Source organism: Chaetodon auriga, chromosome 11 (genome assembly GCF_051107435.1).
Source record: "Chaetodon auriga isolate fChaAug3 chromosome 11, fChaAug3.hap1, whole genome shotgun sequence".
Taxonomy (NCBI): domain Eukaryota; kingdom Metazoa; phylum Chordata; class Actinopteri; order Chaetodontiformes; family Chaetodontidae; genus Chaetodon; species Chaetodon auriga.
This window is the reverse complement of record NC_135084.1, coordinates 14,537,104-14,561,569: the sequence shown is the minus strand read 5'-3', so window position 1 is coordinate 14,561,569 and position 24,466 is coordinate 14,537,104. Positions and strand designations below refer to the sequence as shown.

General features: G+C 43.2%; 1 protein-coding gene across 1 annotated transcript; it reads left to right on the top strand.

Moving 5' to 3' along the window:
- The first annotated feature begins 1,992 nt into the window (after nt 1-1,992).
- Nucleotides 1,993-20,297, top strand: golga7bb (golgin A7 family, member Bb). Its single transcript, XM_076742831.1, has 5 exons — nt 1,993-2,082; nt 7,338-7,463; nt 7,888-8,040; nt 12,925-13,026; nt 14,509-20,297. The coding sequence occupies exons 1-5, from the start codon at nt 2,071-2,073 to the stop codon at nt 14,593-14,595; spliced, it is 480 nt and encodes a 159-aa protein (XP_076598946.1). The 5' UTR covers nt 1,993-2,070; the 3' UTR covers nt 14,596-20,297.
- The last annotated feature ends 4,169 nt before the right edge of the window (nt 20,298-24,466 follow it).

The following is a 24,466-nucleotide window of genomic DNA, read 5'->3' as shown; positions in this document are numbered from 1 at the left end:
AAACCATGATCTCATCCTCACCCACACCAAGTAGTTTTCATGCCCAGCCCCAGCTTCAACGTAGCAGTGACAGATCAGAAAACACTCGTCATTTGTGATGGTTTTTGGAAGGTACTGACTAAAGATGTCCTGCTGGAGTGTCGCATCAGAAAACATTGCCGTTTTTGAAAGGAAATGACATAAATCACTCTTTCTTTTACCCCCACCTTCGCAAAGAATCTAAACGGTCTAACATGGATTCAACAGTTTTGTTTTTGCTTGTATGTAATGAGACTAACAGCTTCATATGATTGCATGAGGTTTACTCTCATTGTATTACACTCCACTTCCTTGACATGACGCACATATAATAAACACTGATAATGAGTTACATCCGTCGAATAGGTTCCTCAGGCTCAGGTTCATGTGATGCGATGAGCGTGTGCTGTTTGTGTGTTTATGTGTGACTGAAAGCCTTGAGGAGAAAATACACTTGAGAAAGCCAAATGGGGAATACACACACTAACGTGCACGAACACACACACACACGTAAATGTGAATATAAATACACACACCCCAAAGGAGTCTTTGCCAGTGGGTGATTAGATACGCATCTTTTCAAGCAATCTGGAGCAAGCAGCAGGATCCTGGCAAATAATATTAGTTCTGCGTAATTCTCATTTTGTAAAAGCTCTTCCATCTTATTTTTAGATTCTGTTTCCATTCACAAGAGTTGGACGCTGCCGTGTCTTTGTGGATATAGTTGTGTCTGTTTACGAGCCTCTGTGTGCACTCGGGCGCCTCCGCCAGAAATTTGATCCGAGCATACCACGGGAAGTGTGTATTGTAGTGATAGAGAAAGGGACTCATTTCAGCACGTCATGACTCATGATGACAAAAAAAATGAGAGTTTGACCCCAAAATAGCCCCATCAAAGTGATTTCACTTGCTATCATTCTTCCAAGTCCCTTTTATCTGATCAAAAACATTTTCCCGTCCTTGGGAGTGTCAAAAACACAAAACATGAGCTTTTATCTTGCTTTAGTCAACCTTGTAAAAAATTCAAACCCAGTAAGACCTTGATGTTTTTCTGAACTGGAGGAAATTGCTATTCTTGACAGGAAAAAAGTGGCAATATCATACTCCCAAGTGGGCTCTGATGAATGTTTAATATGAGCACCTTCTAATGGTGCATTAAACATATGGGCTACAGCATGAGTCACTGCAGCATGACCACTTTGCACCAGAGCCAAGCGGCTTTAGAAGGATAGCAGTGCTGGCTACAGTAAACACCTACTGGGTGACTGTACAGTGTCGCCTAAATATGGAAACAGGCTTCAATTTGCATAAACTAGAGCCTCACAGCATGCGGGCTGTAACAAGTGATTCATGCTTGACAACAAATTTGCTTTAATATTTCACTAACGGCTCACTTTGTCACTCGCTAAATAATAATTCAATAGATTTTTAAGCTGTATTCTTATAGCCACGTGGAGTTTTTGATATTATTCTTACAAGTTATCCAAGCTGATTTTCCTATGGGAGCTCAGCATTAACATACAGGATACACGTTGTGTGCAGGATTGGGTTTGCACACGTGTGTGTATTTGATCAGAACATCTGATTATTTCCATGCCTGAAAAAAGCAGCTGCACGTTTCTTGGCTTTCCGTGAAGAAATGTGAGATGTTGTTATTGTGCTTGGATGGGACTGTTCGCAAATAGAAGCGGAAACCAAAGCACTTCATGTGAATTATTAATAATCAATGAAATTATTAATAGCCCACCAAAAGAAAGACTCGGCCTCAATAAAACGCGGAAACATGGAAAATCTTCTCATTTGCGCTTTCAAAGTCTCGCCTCGCGGACTGAATCTGGGAGCAAATTATTCTTGGGTTCAAGCATTAATAGAAATTCTTGTGTAATTAGCATAGCGCGATAACACTTGCATGCGCGCGCCCGTCTCGCACGTGCACGCGCGCTCGTGCCTCTGGTCTTCCTGCCAAGCTCTATAGTCGACTTGTCCCACTCAGCGCGAGCAAACGGTTGCCGATTTCAGCACGGGACAGATCCTGCACCCTCTGACTGCAATATGGCGACAGAGGTAAGAAATCCGGCTCTTTCGCTGCCTTTCCCTTCAGTGTTTTATAAACCAAATGATTCAGTGCCTCCGTTTGTGCTTCTTTTATTTAAAGAAATGTAGGCTGAGAAATGCAGTCTTGCAAACTGAATATCTTGCTTGTTGTGCCTCCGATTTCTGGCTTATCGCGGCTGAATGTTCCCTTAATTCAATCAAACGGTTGCCTTATCATGAATGTGAAGTCGAGTCATGCAACGTTTTCTTCATGCAAGAACATATTTTTCCATCCATGGGCTCTAATTTCACTTACTTGCATCATTGTTTGTGAGCTCTGTGATTGCAGACAGATGTCCTCAGATGGAGAACTGACAGTTTTTGTGTTTTCTAAATAGTTTTGTATGCATTGTGTGGTGAGAAACAGAAACCAGGGTCATCCAGGTGGAGAATACCCAGTCGGCTCAAGGCTGGAGAGACTGATGAGAGTGGTGGTGATGATGATGGAGCAGTCAGCACCATGGACAGGGACAGCCTCTCTCTCTTTCTTGCCCTCTGTCATACTTTCAAATTAGCTTGACAAGGCTTTGTCCTTGCATTTTAAATGAGCCCACACTCTGCTGTCTGGTGCCATCCTCTCTCCATGCCTGTAATCAATGTACTTCTCATGATTGGCAACTCTACACAGCCACAAGCAGAAGATGCAGAGCGTCCATGACAGACATGACATTGTTCAGGCAGTGCCACATAGTAGAGGTAGTTACTCCAGACAGCATCAGCAGCGTTTGCAGATGTATTTTTAGCCTCAGTAATACCTGGTAGCTCTCAGGCCAGCAGCACGTCTTCCTCTCTCCCCCCTTTGTGTCCTTGGTGATGTCATCATAATGCTGAAGACATCGCTGCCTTAGTTATCATAATAATGATCTCACTAGAGGAGACAGCCATTAGTTTGGTGCAAGATGCAAGTTCTGGGCAGCTTGCACTCATGCATGCAACGTTTGCTTGAATGCAAATTTACAGCATTTGTGTGCGTTTGTGACAGAAAACTCCCAATTTATGAGCGAGTGAGGTTGTAATTCAAGCCTAATGGTGCTGCAGGTAAAGGTGCAGCGGACAGCAAGCTGGGCAGGATTCATGAGTATGTTTTTGTTTTGTTTTGTTTTTTTATCCTGAGCTTGCAAGATGTTGGCAGAGTGGCCCTGGTTTCCTCTGGTGGTCTGCCAGAATCCCTGTCCAAGGCCTGTCAATTACAAGCGCACACACACACACACACACACACACACACACACACACACACACACACACACACACACACACACACACACAAACATGCATGCATGCACACAAGCACCTACAGTGTGTGGAACCAGGATAGATTTTATGTCCAAGCTCCATCAATTATCCATGGCATATTTAATGTGAACAGGCTGCTGCCGTTTGTAACCGTCAGTGATTGGAGTTTGAGATGAGCAGCACAGTTTACTTCCCAGCCATGCTTTTATCCCCCTGCCTCTCCCTGTCTCTTTCCCTGTCTCATTTTATATTACAAGTCATCTGTGACATTTATTGTGTGCCAAGTCAGCAAATGACCACATTAAGTGACTTGAGTAATAATCAGCTCATACTGCTGACTGTTTGTGCAGCAGGAGCAGTCTCTGGATCCATTAAGTCCACTATTGCCAGATCCTCTCAGGGTAGACTAGCCCTGACTCGAGTATTTCACTATTGACGAATAATGTGTCAAAGCACAGCAATCATCTCAGAGGTTGGCAAAGCTCAGCGCTCTACTGAAACAATGCTACACCTTTATCCAGCAAAAGATTTCCTCTTTCCAGCTTTTTTGGTCCCACAGTCACCGATCTTCCACCTAGATGTCATGGAAACGTGACTGTTTTGTCAACACTGTCTAAACTTCAATGATTTATGGAGCTCTGGCTCGCGCAGCTTGGCAGTATACGTGAAAAACGCTGCTCACAATGGCAGAAAACCAGTTATATTATGAAGAGATGAAAAAGGAGAGCTGACAGTAAGAAAAATGCTCAAAGAGCTGTGAGACTAGAACGAAATGTCTAACTGAGTGAATTTACTGTGCGTGCTGTAGTTGTGTGCGTGTGCCCTTTGCATTGTCTGCCCACTGGCAGCACTCACCCGTGCTGTCGCTACGTGTTCCTTGAGTCCGAGTGACTAAACTCGGAAACATGTCATGGCTGTGGGAGTCACACAGAGCCACAGATCCAAGCCGGGGGGAGGGTATCAGAGTAAGGAAATTACACAGAAAATATGTTAAACGTGGTAATGCCTACTTTACTGTAGCTTTCATTTGTCTGCTCAGCCAGCAGCGCGTTTCTGTTCATAAAATACATTTTTTGTGCATCCTTGGAATTTCACCAGGAAAATCCTCCATGGTAAAACTTTTTAATGAGCTGTGAACAGGTTGAATCTCTATTTTGTCAGACTAATTAATAAAATACATATGTGGATTTAAAGTTTATGAAAGTTGTGCATCTTTGCCCGACTGATACGTCGTCCTTCTGTAACTTATTCTCGCTGTGTTTATGTCACCTCTGCATTTAATCAACGCTGAAACAAATGTAAACTGAATGAAAAGTAATAGATGTGCGGGTGGAGGGAGAGGGCAGACAGTGCAGCACGATGCAGAGCTTCTTAACAGAGTCCTATGTGTGATCAGTATGACACTTTAACACGGCTGTCTGCTTGGGTGCTATATTTAGATGCTGGATTTGAACCCCGATCTCCCACACAGGAAAGTAAACATCAGCACTCTGCCAACAGAAAGCATTCATCTTTAAGGCTTAAATGGACACAGACAAGGCCAGTCTGCCAGTAACATAAACACCACGTGTCTGAAGAAACATTTTATGAAGTCCTCTAGTATCAAAGCAGAGTAGCTGTTGGAGGACTTTGGCAGTGACTGAAGGGGGGGGGGCAAGCAAGCCTCCCAGTTATTCAGAGTGAGATGGGAGAGAGGGGTTGCTGAAGGTAAACAACCGATAGTAAGCTGCAGAGAAGTATCTAACATATTACGTATACATGCCCTAATATGTAAATGTAATGTGTCTTCCCCAGTGTGTGCATGTTATATGTGTGTGTGAGTGTAGCAGTACCTTTTTTTTAAGTAACTGACTTTCTCTGTAATGATAAAAATGTACGTAATGTAATTATTTCAGTCAAAACTCCTCAGTTTCGATGTTCTTACTTATTTCACACACCACACAAAATAAAAGCCCTCCCTCCCTCTTCCCTCCAAACCCACCCCAACAGTCTCCGGCCCGTCGGTCTGTCACCTGGACGTCGTGTGAGAACGCCGTCCTGTGTATCTGAGGAAGCCCATCTATGTTGTTGTTGTTGGCACTACCGCAGTGCTTGCATCTTGTAACATTTCCCTGTAAACAGTATGCAATTCACGTACTTTTGGTTTCACACTACAGCCTCAGACATGCTAAAAAAATCTCACACTCTGTTTTTGTTTGGCCTCACTTAAAGTTTCACTCGCAGTCTCGCTCTGTCTCCTGGAACGGAGTGTCACAATACGTCAGCGCTCAAGCGTTTTTGGACCCTTGTTGTCAGATGTATCAGTTCTGACCTTTAACCACGACATCCCCATTAGACCAATCAGTTTTAAAGTCTGCACCACAAGTTTCCCTGTTCATTAAAGTCTGAGGAGTGCTGGGAGAGATATCCTCTGTGATCCTGCGCCTGGATAAATAAATGGACTCAGTGTTTGATTGGCGGCCTCAGAGACACATGACTCCTGCCGGCTTTGCTCAGCTGCAGGCGACGTGCAGCACGGAGATGTAAGGCCGAGGTCAGTAGGTCAACAATGACAGGCCAACACACACCGAGATGTCCCACTGGCCTGAATGCTGTGCATGTGACTCATTTCACTCAGATGCCTCCGGACTGGACTCCTGTCAACTAAAACGTCTTCTTCCTCTCTTTCCTTTCTTATTTTCTTCCCTTTCTTTATCTCCTATCTTTTTTCCACCTTCCTTTCCTCCCTACTATTCCACTTCCTTTCCTTATGTTCCTTGTTTCCCTCTTTCCTTCCTTGGTTACTTCCATATGTCCTCATGTATTTCTTCCAGTGCTTCTGATCTCTTTGTCTTACCATCTTACTTCCAATCTTTCCTTTTTAAACAAACAACAAACTTCCATCTTGAATAATTGAGTACATTTTACAGCTAATATCTGTTTGACGTAAACAGGTTTGTCCATAACTGCACCACAGCATGACATACCTGCATGTATGCATACACATACACAAACAAACAATGGACCTGAACAATCTTGATGAACCTGACTCTTGGCCAACGGATCCTAACTTAGATAAATGATGCTAAATCGTGTGCTGATAATTGCTTCTATTAATAGAGTGACTTGTTGTTCATCATGATGGCCTGAAGGTAGCACGGGGGAGGAGGAGAGGAGCTGTTTAAGGGAGACGGAGAAGGCAAAAGGAAGGATATGAAAAGCTCTGGCAGACAGAAAGATCTAGTGGCTGTGAGATGATTTTGGCTTTTAGCTGATGAAAATAGCAGCTTGGATGCTATTCCTGGTTGCAAGTGATACACCCTGTATAGAGATGAAAGCCTGGCACTGTACTATGTCTGCTTACATGGAAATGACTCTCTCTGGCTCATACATGCAGGTAACCTCATAAACACAGACTGTGCTTGTTTTCAATAATAACAACACTGCAGCAGTTAGCCAAACCCTGGCCGTCATAGCCAAAGAATTAGTAAATATTGCATTTTTGCGAAATATGGAGTTTCTATGAAATTATGTGAGGCTCTAAAATGAGTAAATACCTCATGTCTCTCTCTCTGTTTCTCAGCCCCTTTTTGTTCCTCCTCCTCCCTCCCTCCACACCTCCACTGTATCTCTAATTGCCATCCTCTTGAGGGGAGTAATTTCAATCAGCAGGGGACAAGTTACACTGGCCCACTTGGTTGCTGCTGTATGGTTCTCAGGGGAATGACTGCTTGCATGTAAAACACACCACTCAGCACCAAAGTGCTGTGAAAGGGAGTCTTTCAACATGTTTTGTAATTACTGCAATTGGGCCGATTGATGCAGGAGTGAGAGTGCTAACTGAGCCTGCACTGCTGGTGATGCTGTAACATGGAACTGTTACCTCACTGAGCGGCCCTGTTGCACCTGAGTTGTCGGCGCTTGGATAACAAGCAAAGAGAGATCTGCTGCTCCTGTACCTGCGTCAGTATAAATGTATTTAACGTGTGCTTTTTCCCCTGTTGTGTGCTTAGTTCCATAACCTCCAGGAGCTGAGGCACAGTGCATCGCTGGTAACAAAGGTGTTCATACAGAGAGACTACAGCGAGGGAACCGTCTGTCGCTTCCTGACCAAGTTCCCCTCAGAGCTGGACAACAGGGTGAGTACAAATACACACTTATTCGTATCCAGGCAAACGCTGGTGAGACCCCAGCTCACCTGAAACAGCACCCATACCACTATTTTACTCAGCTAATTTACTTTACACACACAGAGGGCAGTGGGAGTCCGTGTGAAGGGACCATTAGAAAACATTTTTTAAAATTACTTCTCTCAGACGCTCAGCCCGCTACCCGACGCTGTCACGCTTCTGAGTAATTGTTCATCTTCATTCTGCAAGTGAGGTGTGTTTCCAAATTGTTTGACAGAGTCAGAGTGTTTTGGGTAAAGCAGAATGCAGCTGGTACGTTTGGCAGGCTGCTTGATAGCCGAACAGCTTGCTCCCACAGTTCACTTTCGCAGGCCTTCTGGTGTGTGCATGCCTCCACATCTCTACCTGGATGTTTGTTTGTGTCCGTAAGTAGATCGAGCGAACCTTGCTTGAGGAGACGGTGAAAACCCTGAATTCTTACTATGTGGAGGCCGAAAAAATCGGAGGTCAGTCGTACCTGGAAGGATGTCTGGCTTGTGCAACAGCTTATATCATCTTCCTCTGCATGGAGACACGCTATGAGAAGGTAATAAACCTGCACACACCTACATTCTAGACTGCAGGATGGACATATACCATCTGTGGACCAGAATTAAACACATAGTTTTGGGAAATACACTTATTTGTTTTCTGTCGCGAGTTAGATGAGATCATACCACTCGTGTTTGTGTGTTTTATAGGGAGAAAAAGCCAAAGTGTGGGGAAGCAGCTAGCCTGTCTCTCTCCAAGTTCAAAACCTCTAACAGCTTATCAAAACTTTATATCTCATTTGTTTAGTCTGTGCACACACAGATTCAATTGGTTTATAGGGTGTTATGTGCTGTAACAGTGGATGGGCAAACTGTTGTGCATTGAAAAGTGGTTCCACCACAAATTCTCATTTTTACATTAAGATAAACTGTGTTAATTAGTGAGTGTTAGAGGAGTTGGGAGGCACATTTTTCAACTTAATCAGGCTAGCTGTTTTCCCCTGACTCCAGTCTTTACACTAAGACGGCCACAGGGCCTTTTCATGGAGGACTTTTTGGCACAGAAACGCACAGGTGTAAATAATACAATCAATGATGGCTGAATTCCATGTACAGCAGCTGCTAGTTCAGACTTGTTTCAGGGTCTTGGTGCTTTGTATTCTGGCTGACACTGTCACACTCTCATGGCTTACTGGGACACTTGAAAAGAGCCTGTGAAAAAGAGTCTCCTGTGGAAATGACTCTGTTGCCTTCTGGCTCTAGCTCCGTACTTATCGACCTCTTCATCTTCTCCCGGAAAGAAAGCAAATCGGCGTATTTCCCAAAATGTTTAATTGCTCCTTAAAGCCTCCACAGCTTTTATAACTTTAATATTTCCTTAGAGCACACCGAGCTGGGCTTTTTATAGAGCTTGTTTTGCTATGGTTACTGTGTGTTTTGTTCTTTCTGCAGCTAAAACAGACCTTCTGCAGAAGGTCGAAAAATTATTCCAAAGGCCGAAGTCGCATAACACATGCTGTCAGTGCAATATTGATATATTATTGATCACAGAAGCTGATGAAACCTTATGGAAAAAAACAGAATAAATATAGAAAAATAATACAAATCCATCCATTCTTTTTCTAACCCGGGTTATAGGGGGCTATAGAGTCTGTCCTATCTTATATTGAGGGAGAGGGAGAGCACATCTTCATCAGGTCGCCAGTCTTTCACTCCACTAATGCATATAGACAAACAACCATCACACCCACAGGCAATTTACCTGTCATAGTCTGTTTAACACCCTGTATGCCTTTTACCTTGTGAGGCAGCTCGCAGTGCACCTGGGAAACCAGCGCAGGCCTTTGGAGAACGCACTGAATGCACCCAGCGGGCAGCAGGTTCGAACCCAGAACCCTCTGAGAAATATGAAATGATTTCAATATTAAAGATATGAGGCCAATTGAAAAGATCTGGATCCTGTTAGTGTGCAGTAGAATATTAATGTGGTCGTTGGAATATTTCAACTCAATATTCATTCACAGCTGGTTATTATAAACTCCACTGCCCATCCGCAAGTCTTATTTACTGCCATATTTGTCCATTTATTTGGGAGCCAGCTCTCACACACGCAGAAATATTCCAATGTATGTTCTACTGCACTATGGCTCTCTGCGGTCAGAACACACACAGGACAGCAGAGCCAAAAAACAGGAGATACGATCTGATTGCACAGTGTTCCTTTCAGCTGTCCGTCCACTGTAAAAACCCACTGCAAAGCGCGCTCTTGTGTGTCAGTGGGTTGGCCACATTCACCTTCAGCGGCACCGAGATGTCCATGTTGCGAAAGGGCAGGTGATTAAACTGTGTTCCTGCTTGTCGCTTCATGGGATGAAACACACACATGCATAACACAACCACGGACGCAGAGACAGACACAGTGAGTTTGATTAATCCTCTCGTGACTGTGTGGGTACCTGACAGTGTTTTAGATGAAGCTGGAGTGGTGTGAAGTCCCAGCATGCCTCTCTGTTCTGATCTCTGTCACCCACAACATTCATCTCCCTGGTCTTGTTACGTTTTGTAAACATCTCTTTATCGAAGCAGTGCAGAGGTACTGGGAGCTTGACCAAGAAGCACAAAAGGACTCATTGCTGTTGAAGCCATGCAGAAATGGCCTGGTCTGAGGCTCCTTTCATCTCCCTGTCAGCTGGGTCTCGCTCCATTGAGACGCTGAGATGCCATCAGCCCCACAGGAGAGTTGTTTATTTACTTGTTTAAGTTAATCATCCTGGCTGAATGATGTTATGAGTGACGATGATCAAATATACCCACCCAAGTCGATGTGTGTGTTAGTGTATGCTGATAAAGAGGCCACACACCAGTGAGCGTGGATCAGCGTTCACATTCATTGGAGCACCCAGAGCCCTTGAAGCTTATATCTCGCCCTATCAAAGGACACTGATTGCTCCCAGCATGTCAGCACAGATTCGTAAAGCTTTCCTCACGCATAGCATGAGCCCTCCACCTCCTATTTTTCTTCTTCTATTATTCTCAAGAATGTGGCTGCACATATGGGACTCACTCAGACACATGTGCACACACATCATTCCCTTTATATTGCACATTGTGACATAGACAACTGTCGTTTCGGCAGTGGAGTACAGTAACATGCACATGAAACGGACCGCAACACCGTCGCTTCTTCTATGATACACACACACACACTCACAAAGCTTTTCCCAGAGGGGCTGTCACACACATGCCAGTACAACAGAAGCACAGCTTGTATACTTGACTGTCATATTGTTACGCTGAAGAGGATTGAGCTGCCCTGAGAGCTTGCTAGCAGTGAAAGGACTGGCCTTTTCCCTGCACCACAATAAACCTATTAGTCAGGCCTCTGCCTTGTGAGTCTCTGCTTCCTCTCTGCGATATTTGATTCCCTTTGATGGAGTTTTTAACAAAAGACACAGTTTGTATTGTGTTAAGAAATGTGTGGATATACTGTCATTGTTCCAAGCCAAATACTGATTGCTTTCTGCTGAGGTACACTTGACACAGATCTGACTGATTTAAAGCAGCCCAATGGAGCAAACCACTGCCTTTTGATGGCTTCTTAAATGGCTTTTCACTCAGGAATTTCATGTCGTGTTTGCTCCCCGATTGTAACATTATCCACACATTACATTGCAAAAGTCTCTTCTTCCTCTTCCAATGGGAGAGAGAGAAGTATTCTTCTGTGGTTTAGTCTTCACTAGCAGGGGTCACTATATTAGCCAGCTGTGCCTGCAGCTGTAACAGGCCTTTGACATCCCAGAGGAGCGCTGCGCAGTGTGTTGCTCAGTCTCTATTGTTTTAATCTCTCAAGGCTGAGAGTGCTGCAGTGACCTTTAGTTAACTTACGAAAGAGGATGTGAGTCTGTCATGTTGAATAAATCAGTGAAGGAATCACCACAGAATTTGCATCCCAGTGCAGCGTACTTCAAAGGATAATTGTATCTTGTAACTTGAATCCTGTTTTGGTGGTCAGACAATCTTAGATGTTTTAAACAAACCACTTGCTTAGCCAGACTTTCAGGTGTAGTCAGTTTCCGTTTTAGCTCCTAATAAAGTTGTAGATTATATGACTGAACTGTTTGCTTCTTCACAACTTGTCTGATCGTCTGACTGCTCATGTTTCTCGCCCAGTTGAATTTTAGTAATGTTGCCATTTTCCCAGGTCTCCACAATTAACTTAGAGAGTAGAAACGAGCGCTAAAGCTATAAAAATATGACCAAAGTTGAAGCAAACCAGAGGTTTTTGTTAAATACACAGTATAATAAACAACATGCAATGCTGTAATTTTGTCTTAAAGTGATACAAAAAAAAAATGTGCTGAAGATTACATATCCTTTTTGTGTACACGAGGCCCAGTGGAGCGTGATGTAGCTGATTGACATGGTTAGGAAGAGTTTAGGGGAGGCGTGACACATCAGCACCGTTGGTGTCCACAGAGGCTTCGCTGAGGCTGCATGAGCTGCTCTAATGATGCCACTTAATATCTTTGCATTTAGCATCACTGGTCATCAGTCAGCAGTCATTTGGTTGCTATCAGCAGCGACCTGGGACTACATCTCAGTGCTTAGGTTTTCTTAAACACTTTCAGTCTCCAGGGCAAACTGAGTGTGTAGCTGTATTGCGTAGGATAATGTATACAGGCGTGCTTGTTTGAATTTGTGTGCCAAGACGTAGTCTGAACTTGGTGCTCAGCTTCACACCACTGCTCTGCGGTTTTCACACAGTTGATGCAATATGCACTTGCAAAACTGAGAATTAAGTCCAGCACCAGCGCAATCTAAATAAACTGTCCACCTCACATATTTTAGAGTGTTTCCAGTACAGTAAACCAAAGCATGACATTTAGCCTGAGAGAGCCATCTTTGGAATTAGGAACTAAAGCTTCCAAATGGAAAATTTCAGAAAGAGAAAAGCACAGGCTTGTCAATTTGAGTAATTCATACAGCCTTGCTTGACATGAGTGGCTGGGAAGTATAAAAATAACTGCCGTACTTAGAGCATAATGGAATTACTTGAGTTTAGTTTATAACGTTCAGGAAAAATAAAGACGGCCAATGACTCGTCAGTATCATATGCCGTATGCTAACTATGCACAGAAAGACTGCAAACTCATTTCTTCCATTTTTCATTTTTTCCACCCAAAACAGCACAGGAGGCTGCAGGCCTGCCCATGTTTAGCCTCTTTTAGATACGTGGTTATTACAGGTAATCCAGAGTGCACTTTGAAAAGTGCTGTGCAGGTCACGTCTGTTCACATTACTTTCTGCGAGACCACATGGTCTGCTTGTGCTTTTACTGTAGGTTTTCATCATGCCTCCAGTGGTTCTAATCAAATCTGGATTAGCTCCAAATGTACATCTGTCCTTTCCTAACCCCCCTCCGCTCGTCTGTTTTATTCCAGGTGCTGAAGAAGATATCAGGCTACATTCAGGAGCAGAATGAGAAGATCTACGCTCCGAGAGGTCTGCTGCTCACAGACCCCATAGAGAGAGGAATGAGGGTTGTATCCTTGGCTCATCAGCTGCTGCCCTCTAAAATACAGTACAACCCTAACTCCAAAAAAAGTTGGGGTGCCGTGTGAAACATAAATAAAAACAGCAAATGAACTGTAGGCAGACTTATAGAAGACTGATAGGAGGTGGCAGCACTTTAGAGGTTAGAGAAACCAGGCTTCATGAGTGGAAGGTCACCAGTTAGAATCACTGGAACTGCTATCAACATCTGGATTGGAGGAATGAATAAGAAATACCTCCTCTTCCTCATACACTACCATCAAGGTGTCCTTGAAAAAGGCACGTAAACTCCAGCTGCTGCAGAGGAGCACTTCAATGGCCAACTATCATTCCCACGAGTAAATCTGAAGCAGGGCAGGGCTGAAAAAAGCATGACTGTCAAATGTCCTTTGAAAAAAATAAAAAAGGGGGGGGGGGGGGGGGGGGGGGTGAAAAAACAGACTCACATGATGAATCAGCAGCTTGGGGTGTATGTGCACTTGTGATATTGTGTTTTCTTTGCTCATTCTTCACTGTGAGGCCATAAGAGGAGCCCATTCTGTGGACTTTTATAGTTGAGCTGCGGCAGTTGCGGTGATCCTCGAGCAGTTAAAGGCAGAAGGAGAGAGAGAGGATGTGTCCAGTGGACCATCACACAGGCCTGGCTCAGACTGGCTGAACGAACAGGCTCCAAGTCACAGGGCCAACCCTTTACCAACACTTATTAGTCAATACACTCCTTTACACTGTGGCGTCTCTGTGTGAAGGCTAGTTAGACCACATTCGCAGCATAGCACATCTCACTTAGCTTCAACCTCCATAACATTTTTTCATTAATCATTAATATATCATCAATTTGAGTAAATTATTTTGAGCTTTGAAACTGGTCTTGTTCTTCATATTGGGACCCATGAGGCTAGGGCTAGTGATCCATCTTGGATGCAACTAAAGCCTTGTGCAAACAAAATGACTTTTGCATTGATTTGCCTGTCCCCCACTATTATTTGAGATGTGAGTCAGAAAACCCCTGAGTGGGCAAATCCTCACATCTAGTTTGATCGATATTGACACACATCTTGACCTTGTCACGAGCTGTTCCAGATGCTACATCTTTCCTTTTCGAACACGTTCGATATTATCGTAGCCAAAAACAAGATGCGATGGTATTTGAGCACCTTGGAGACGAGTCAGAGTTGAGAAATTGGCAGTATCCAATGAGAAAGCAACAGGAAACCGGGGAGGAGAAGGAGTAAATATTCACGCCAGTCACTGATCTCTCCAAGTAGAAACATCTCATGAGTACACCTCATCTGAGATCAGTTGCTTAGGTTGTGCACCCCCCCACATTAACATGACAGCACTCTGGGGTGAAAAATGTAGTGCGAGCAAAGCAGAAACTTCCAGATTTTGAAAGTCTTTTCGCCTCCAGCACTTTCTCACTCCTGCGTTTTGGTACTCTCTCAATCATGGTGATCCTTGACGTTCTTCATCAGCTAGAGATCAGTGTGTTTGAAGACCGGGGCTCGGGCAGCTCCAGTCCCAGCAGCAGCATGTCGTCAGCAGGCAGCAGCGCTCGGTGACTGGAGGGGCAGCGCCAGGCTTACGGGTACCACCACAGGGGCAGCGGGACACTTACCAACATCCGCATGCTGAAACATGAGAGCACCAGGTTCTAAGACGAGCGGAGAGAAAAAGGCGAGGAGGTGATCCACAGCATTCACATTCTCCCTGCTGGGGCCTACGACGTACCACCTCGAGAACAGGAGCTGGCTCACACAAACACACCAGATACAGAACATACACTCTAACAGAACCCGCACATGTGCAGCACACACGTACAAGCCAACATCCAGAGTGTCTGTGAGGGAATATCTGTCACTCCCCATGAGCCGTCCAAACCAAAATAATCATCATTTCTTTTGTTCCAATTTTTCCTTCCACATTTTCTCTCATTCCATCACGTCTGTTTCCATGAGCCACACCATCTTTGTCTCACAGCTGATTCAGCAGGCTCGCCCTTCATTAAATGGGACGTCAATGCTTGATTGTTTTCAGGGGGGTCACTGTCACTACGTCTCTCAGCTGCAGCGTAGTCTGTGCAGCAGCTCTGAAATCTGGAAGGAGGAAAGCTGCCAGCCTTCTGGGAGACCCAGTGTTCTCCGGTCTCACTGAATGATTGCATTCATGTCAGGTGGGTTGAGGTCAAGGCGCTTTGAATGCTGGCAAATTGGGTCTGCTGTGGGACTGCTTGCTTCTATGCTCTGTTCACATGCATTTGGCTTCAATATCAAACAGCTAACAGAGAGCACCTTGGATTATTTATCCTTCTCATTCACAATAGTGGATACTGGTGATCCACATCACAGCTGTAGGTCAACACACTCCTACGCCTGCACACATGCACACACACACACTCGCACACACTCTCTCACTCTCCTACACACACACATGCATAAAACCGTTTCCTAGTGCTCATGCAGACACGTACTAGCAAGAGACTTGCACACACATGTAGTATATACACATCCACACACTTGTGGCTTGTGGCCATGCGTTCCTGCACACACACACACACACACACACAGATGCTGGCAGATGTGAAGCTGTGGAGTTAACCTCGCCAGACTCTGTGGTCTCAGCTCATTGGGAACGCAAGCAAACTCAAGCCCTGTAAGGCTGTGATAGTTTCTTCTAGTGTGTACGTATCTGGTGTGCTGTGGGTGTATATGTGTCTGTGCCATCAGTTCAGGCCTCAGCGAGTGTGAGATGAAAGCTTTCTGATCATTAAGGAGACGTCAAAGAACAAGGATCAGCACCCTAAATGAGAGCCAAACACACACTGACACATTTGGTTATGAGTAAGCTGACACAGTGTGGGTTGTTGTCTCTGCAGCTGCTTTTATGTATGTTGATAACCAGAATGGGTGTTAATGAGAAGTGTGTGTAGGAGAATCAGCCTGCATAAGGTTCAAGACCTGAACCTCGATTAGTCTGTCTGCACATTATTTTTAATTAAAATCAAAACAGCAATAAATGAGTAGACATCTAGAATGTATTGTATACAAGACATTAAGAAATGACAAGATTTAATATTTATCATCAAAGTCTTTGAGGTCATCAGTGCCAGCTGTCATTTGTCTGTTTTGTATTATCAGAACGATAGGGATCAGTTCATATGTCATTTTGTCAGTGGACCACAGTTGTAGCTCCCTCTAGAGTCTGACTGAGGAAGTTCTGACAGAAAAATCACTCAAAAGGTAGCGTGACTCAAACCATTCTTTGCTAATTAATGAAGCGTAATCTAACGCTGCTTATTTACACCACTGCACTGCTCTGCAGGTACCTTTCCAATGCGACATCTTCAGTAGACGACGATTGAATCTGATGAGCATCAGTTCTCTCTCTCGTTGTGGAAACTGGTGCATCCTGTCTGACTAACATGCGTGTGTGTGGAGGCTGATGAGACAAAACATGATCATTATGTAGCAAAACGGTTGATGCCAGTAGACAGGACACCCACACAACGTCTAACAAAAGACAAGACCTCCTGAAAAAACTTAAGCCCTGTTTCAGTGTCTGCATGTTTTATTTCTGTCGCCACAGTTTCTTCTTTTACCCTTTTCAGTTTTGTTTTCTTTAAACTCGCCTCACAACATGATCTCTTCATTAACTCTGGAAGCGTAGCCCTTTTGCCTCTTCTTCACCACATAGTTAGCTGTAGACAAACCTTCAGCAGAGTCCCTGCCTTGCAACCAGCCTTGTGTGTTCAAACCAGCGCAGTGTCCAGCTGAAGTTAAACTACTCACTGGAAAGTCATTATAGAACTGAAGGCGCTTTGCTTCAGCCCAGTGGATAGTTTGAGTTCAACTCAATGTTTTAATACCTGGAATAATGAGAAAACCCACAAAGACATTTTACCACAGCAGTTGAGTTCAGTTGTGCTTGTGTTCAGCCTCCTGTGCTTTTTGATGCCTTCATGTTTCATCCCAGTGGAATGGATACCCAACCTGGGGCTGATGGACTGACCAATGAACAAAAGACTCAACACTGCCAATAAGCAAATAAAGCAGCTCATTGGACAATGTATAAAGAAAAAAAAAGGAGCGTGTACGAACTGTACAGAAGAACAGAAGTGTACACGCTTGTCAATGATTATCCATGCTGAGTTTGTGAAGTGTAAAGTGGATGGAAATGCCATAATGCTATTTAATTCCAAAAAACACAGGTGCCCAGTATTAGTCCCTAAATACATTTTTATGTTTTGATATCCTCTCTAATTTGGGCATCAAGTGACAGAGCAGCTATGAAAGCATATCGTCTGTACAGCTGTCGGCTGCTTTGATGTATCTCCTGGAAAATGGAGATGACATTTTGTCCAAAATAATGTTTAAAGTGTTCACAATGTAGTTTATAATATTGTTAATAGCAATGATGATGTCAGTTATTATAATGGAGGTAAATGAAGGGTGATGATGCTGATCCTCAGGGGAAAGTAAAATGTGCCAAATGTCAAAGGCTGAGGTGAAGGATAGGTTCACATGTTCAGCCATGCTAGCAGCTTTAGGGATGGCGATGTTGAGCTGTTGATACACGACTTTGCAGGCGGAAACATCTCAACAACTGTTGGATTGACTGACATGAAAGTTAATTCAATGTCCATGGTGCCCAGGAGATGACTTATCCTGACTTTGGTGATGACTCTTCCTCTAGCGCCACCATGAAGTTGACATTTGTGGTTTTGAATGAAATGCCTGAACAAGTATTGGATAGATTCCCAGAGACGTTGGTTCATACGTTCATGTTCCCATTAGGATGAACTGTAATAACTTTGGTGATCCCTCAGCTTTTCATCCTGCGCCATCACCAAAATCTTAGTTCGTCTGAAACTCTGGATCAGCCTCAGCTGTACTTTGGGTTTACTGCTAATTAGTGTGAACACTGTGAACATGCTAAAATACCATGGCTAACATTTTACCTGCTAAAATAGCTTGTTGTCACTGTGAGCATGTTTGCATGCTAACATTAGCATTTAGCTCAAAGCACCACTGTGCTTAAGAGGAGCCTCAGATCTGTTAGCATGGCTGTGGACTCGTAGTGTTGTTTTAACTTTGTCTTAAAACACGGCGTGTGTGTTGTGCATTTAGATATATTTGAACAAATCTGAACCTATCCTTTAAGACTGAGGTGAAAAGAAGCACTGTGTGCCACATAATAAGGCGTTATGTAGCTTGTTCTTCCAGGAATGACTTCTTTGATTAATGAAGACAACCAAGAGTGAAGATTATGATATGGTGTTAAATGTATTCTCATGAAAAGATGTGTTTTGAGATATGAGTACATCATCACGGAGCAGATTAAACAGTGGGTCCTTGAACTTCTATCACGCCGACTATCAAGATAACCTCCATGCCAACTTGTCTTTGGAGGAGAAGCAGATTTTAAACTCTGTGATGATGTACAGTCCATTTCAGTATGTAAAATCCCATGTCATGTATTTATCCTGTGCTTTTCTTGAGAGTGCAGCAAGTCCGTGAAGTCATGGGTAAGTCCAGATACTGTGTGTGTGTTATGCTGTCACAAGTGAGAGATTATTCATAGTGCAATATGATGTCTTCCTAAAATGTGAAAAGATGTGTAGAGTCTACCGGCCTCTTTGAGTTCCTTTGAGTTGCGAGCTGTTCTGCCTCGAGGAGACTAAAACTGCACTGATGTTTAATGCTGCATGATGTGTGTGTAAACAAAGTGAGTACCAGATGACAAGAACTGAAATCCCCAATCAACAGTCCCACAGTTGTGCTGCTACGAGAGAGGAATTTCTATCTTATCTTGGTGTTATCTATGTGTTTATATCGGATTATTTGCATATTTATTGAAATGGATTCATGTATTTTTTTTCTCAAAGCTGATTATTATTCAAAGCCTGGGGAGACGAGTTTGAACTGTCTCCTAGAGATGAATAAAGTGTCTGATGAAGTTGGAAAGAGAATTATTGTGACTGCAGGCTGCTGTTGGTACCCAGCAAGGTTCAGTTCGTGCTGTTGTTTAGAAACTCGGCCCATGCTGTGTCTCTGCTCTGAATTCATGTGAGGCAGCGGTGGGGGTCTCTCTCCCTCTTTCTCTTGCACACATTTCTCAGGATATCTACAAAAGGAAACAGCACAGTGAGTTATGAGTTTGAGTTATCTCCAGGTTGACGGCACTAGAAGGTAAACTCTTGGGCCATGTGCCTCAGCTGCCTCAGACTTCTGTTGTTTCATTATGTGCATAAATGCATCAGTGGTTGAATATTGCAAAAGACTTTGATTGGATGCAAAGTAATTGTACCACAAACAAACCTACATGTGAAGTCATTTAATCCAGTTATTTAGTCTTAAAATCTTATTCCTGTCAAGAAAATGGAGAACATTTGCCTGTGGGATAAAATCATGAGGTGTTTTGGCCACTTGGGGGCAGCAGAACAAGTTGCAAACACAACACTGACATAAGATCACTTTTTAAGTTTAACTCCACTTTGTTCACCAGCTAATGGCCAACTAATGCTGGGAAGGTAGTGTACAGTGGGTTGAACACAGCTTTGTGGCTGAAAACAGCAACCTGCTGCTACTGGAAATGATGCAGATGAGAGCAGAGAGAATGACCTAAAACCAAAACAATGAGCTGAGAGATGCAGAAGTGCTCCATAGATGATAATTCTCTGTGGTTTTAAAGCAATCCCTTTCACATATGCTTAGTCATGTGGCTCATTGTTAAAACATAATTTTTGATTATAGCAGCTTTAAACTTGCAGCTTTACAGTGTTGAGGGCATTTGTTGGTGTATTTAATGACTCATTTAGATTCTTTCGCACCATGAGATGATACATGAAAGAGAAAAGCAGTTATTGAGATTTTTCTGTGTTTAGGTGTATAGAGAACAAAAGGTTCGTATCAAGTATCACAAAACTAGAACCTAACGACACAAATGGATCAATTTCTGTAAACAGCATGACTTCAATCAACCAAACAATTTTGCAAAGGGTGTATGACTAATACATAATTGTCCATAACTAATCAACCCTTATCATCACAGCAGTTGTTTTGTAAGTTCACTATGGGGACAATGATGTTTGCAGAAATTTTAAAGAACCCAAAGGAGAGCATGTAATATGCACAATGAGTATTTCTCCTTGTGACTGATGCTTTTAATTACATTTTGGGGAACTAAAGGTGAAAATAATTGAGTTTGGTTTTTGACGTAATAGACCACCAAACTTATTCTATTGCTAATAAAAGTTTTGAGACACAATATTTATCCTTTCATTCCATTTTATTCCCCGAATTTAAGAGTAATTAAATTCAAAAACTGTCCTTTTATCAAAGCCACTGTAATCAATATTTTTATGTTTGCAATGGATCAATAACTGTACTGTGAAAGGTGTCACTCATAGCTGTAAGGAGCGATCATATCTTTAGCAGCACCATGCAGCTGTTTTTAGCAGTTTGAAATGATCAACCACCTTTGACACAACTTGTTAACATATTGGCAAATTGTCACCATTAAAGTATGCCGAATTAACTATTAGCAGTTTCTGTTTGTGATGCACTAATCCATGTACAGACAAGTGTCACTAGATTTTGACTTTAGACTTTGATGGTGAAGAAAACTTAAAAACATGATGATTCTCAGGCAAGTTCTGGTTTTTATAAAAGGCATATGTTTGAAATGATTTCTAAGCACATTTTTGGACATTCATTGCATTGCAGATGTGCTTGGGAAATGTAAATCACACTGAATTTGAAACTATGGATGCTAATTCCAGCCCACATCTCTCCAACAGCACCCTTCCACCCACTACTGCACCCCATGGGGAGGGATGCATCATTTTGAGAAACTCTGCTCTAAGCTATCAGCTCAGCAGCAAACATTACCCAGACAAAGCTAATGACTATCTGAAGAAGCTAAACAGACAGATATATCCTGACAGATGTGGTGGAGACCAAAACAGAGCTGAATGAGATGCTGGAAGGAATGTTGGCCTTAAGTCCATCAGGTTAACATAAAAACAACTCCAGTAAAAAATAATGTTGTTCCATTACTGCTAGATTTTTTAAATCGCCGCATCAAGTGTATAAGATGATAACACACAAATGTTTTTTGCGTCCAACAAATCATTAACGTCGGCTTCAGGGAACATTTTTTAGTTCTAGACTGACATGCTCTATCGACCGTCTTTTGCAGCGGTGGCTGCTTTTGGTATCCTTGTGTATGTGTGACCGTGTGTGTGTGTGTGAGTGTGTGTGTATAAGAGGCATACAGTAGATCCATCATAGCCTGTTCATAAGGCTAAAAATTAGCGATAACGTTCTGGCAGATACTGAGGCTTAGTGAAGATCACAGGAGTAAAGACGGCAGAGAAGCACTGAGAGTGAGCTGATATTTTGTCAAAGACAGCAGAGGAGTGAGGAAACATCTCAACACCTGTGGGGAAAGGTCAGTCTCACGCTAACAAGCTGCTCTCTCCCTCTACACAGACCTCCTTTGTTCCTGAAAATCTTTCCCCCCCTTCCTTCTGCTGCAGGTTGTTGCTGCAATTGTTTTGAGTTTCCAAGTTTTAAAATTCCTCGTCCTTTGGCTGAATGACACTTTGCCTGTCCGTTCTACTTCCTCCACGCCCTTCCTGCTCTTTCATTCCTTGTTCTCTAAACAGGAAAAAAGTGGCCTGCTTTACCTTTTCCAAAGATTTCTGTCTGAGTCACGGATATCCAGGAGGGAAAAAATGCACTTTCTGGTATTGATTGGTTAAAATGTTTATTCCTACAAATGACAGAAAAATCAGAGCCCCACCGCTGCCTCTGTGTTCCAAAAATATTTTAACTGGCACTGGTGCCTGGCAAATGCAGAGAAGTCATTATAGTGAAGTTTACAATTGTGTGCTTGCATGTAATGCTTCAAACACGGAGCCCCTCAGGAGAAGCTCTTGGCATCAGAGAGAAGTCGGGCCTGTTGTGATGAGGAGGATGTTCACTCCTATATTCTGCTCTTGACACTCATCTGTGACTGGAATCACACACAAGTAGCCGTTTACTTCAAGTCCCTGAACAAAACTAACAAAACAACAGGAATGCAATCAAATGAAATAATTTGTTAACTGCGGCATGTCTACCACAGAGTCTCACGAGGCATCACAACGCTGGCTGTGCTCGCTCAGGCCCACCAAACATTTATCCACATCTGCCCAAATTCAAGATCACGGTGAGTTATGATTGTGCATTAAACCGCTGTGTTGAAACAGAGATGCAGTGCTACTGCTCCCTTCGAAACATAGACAATCCGTGCACAGAACGCCACCCACACACAGACCCTTTAGCATACTGCATGTTGTATCTGAGTTTTCACATTTGTTTAAAAATTCTGCCGTGAAAACCACAGTGCAGAGACGCTCTTTGAAGAGCTAAAACATGTTGGAAACTGCAGGATTTGTCTGTATTTTGGCCACACTTGATTTATTGTGCTTAGCCCAGTTTTGGAGACTCTCCTTTCAATCGATTTTTTCCCTACTAGCCTGTTGGCTTTGGCATGAACATCCGCTCGGTTTGCTTAACCTCAGTGTGATTGACAGCACTTGTGTTGTATTCGCCGCTGGACCTCCCCCAAGCGCAGGCCATAATGTACATGAAAACCCAGTCTTTAGCGTCCGATGCCGGAAACGTGTGGTTCCAGTTAAACTGTCACTTGTGATCACCTCAGTTAATTGTGAGACAGAGGTTATTGTGTGTCATTCTCTTCAGATCTGTTACTAAAGGCAAATAAATGATCCCCTGTCCGTCACTGCCCCTCTAACTACTTCTAAATGCTGAACAGAAACAGGGATGAAATATCACAGAGGAAAAGCTTTGAAACATTGTTTTCTACACCCGACAAAAAACACAAAGCCAAAAGCTGGGACACATTGTGTGTGTGTGTTGTCACAGAATCCACATACAGACTTATTTTGTCTGAAAGCAACTCTGAGTTGAGCTTATTGGTGCTGAGTTTGCATGTTCTTGTCTTTGTACGTCAGGTGGATGGCACACGTCTCTTTTTTGTTATTGTTGTTGCTGTTGGCCTTTATTCTAAAAAGGTAATAATCAGTCATGTTAAAGTTCAGTGTTGACATCTGGAAACATCTCAGAAAAGAAGCCCAGCAGGGGAGGAAACATGAGGCGTCAGAAGACCACACACGTTTCAAACTATCCCTGAGGTTAACACAACTTATTTCGAAGAGAAGTCAAAGGCAAATTGTAAAATTAATAATAACAAACGGACTTCTTGGTTCAACTCTCACCGACTGTACGTGCCACCTTTGTGCTTGCACACAGTTATTCTGTGCAATGAGGGAATGTTACCAACATTTTGGATGTTTAGATAATCTGTCCAGACAGTTGGCTTGTGTACAACCTGTCTGATCATCATACTCCTCCTGTTTCTCACCCCTTCAGACTTTATTGTAGTGATGTCACCTTGCTCCCATGTTTCAGCAGTTATTTTAGTGACTACAATGATGTTATAAAGGAATGAAAATGATGAAATGAAGTCTAATTTTCCTTGAACTGCGTGTCTTCTGCCCATTGCACACTGGGAATTGTTCCAGCTCCTTGTCACACTGTAGCTAAAGAAAAGGAATGAATGACAATGCATTTCTTATCTGTTTCCACTTACTGAATTATCTTTGACTTGTTGAAAAAAGAGGTTGAAATTAGCTGCAATTACTATAACCTACAACCTGTTTGACAGCCAGCTGTTGTGCGCAATGCCGTTCATGCTCAAGTGGTTGTTGAAGCAGCTTAATCTGTAATGTCATTGACTTGTTTTAGTGTTCAGGCACGGTGAAATTGGTCAAATAAATTGGAATCAATTGACTTGAGGTGTGCTCAGGCAATTATGAACAGGAAGGATGAGGCATTCATATGATCTCATGCTGCAGTGAACCTCAGTGCATCCTGACTGGAATCAGGCCCACACTGGCCGGAAGACACAGGAGACCAGAGTTAGCACACAGCGCTACTCTGCTCACGAAGCTCTGAAAAACAGGCTTGGGTGTTTGCATCAGGGAAAAGAGACAGAGAAAATAAACACACACTACATATTCTCTGGCTGCAGCTAAAAAAAATGGCCACTGGAGTGTATACATCCACAAATACACATCTTTTTCTTCTTCCCTCCAACCACTCCATTCTTCTGGTCATTTCCGTGCAGTACAAATACTTTCTTGAAGTATCCTGCCATATCTGATCCTCTGTCACTTTCTGTGACCAGTTCATGGCGTGTGTACGTTGTGCAACTGCTGTGTGTGGGACATTTTGTGATTAGTGGTCTGAAGCACAAAAAACGGCTTTCGGATTATTTCTCCACACGGAGCACATGCCCACACGCAAAAAGGCTGCACAAAAACACAAAAACACACACACACACACACACACACACACACACACA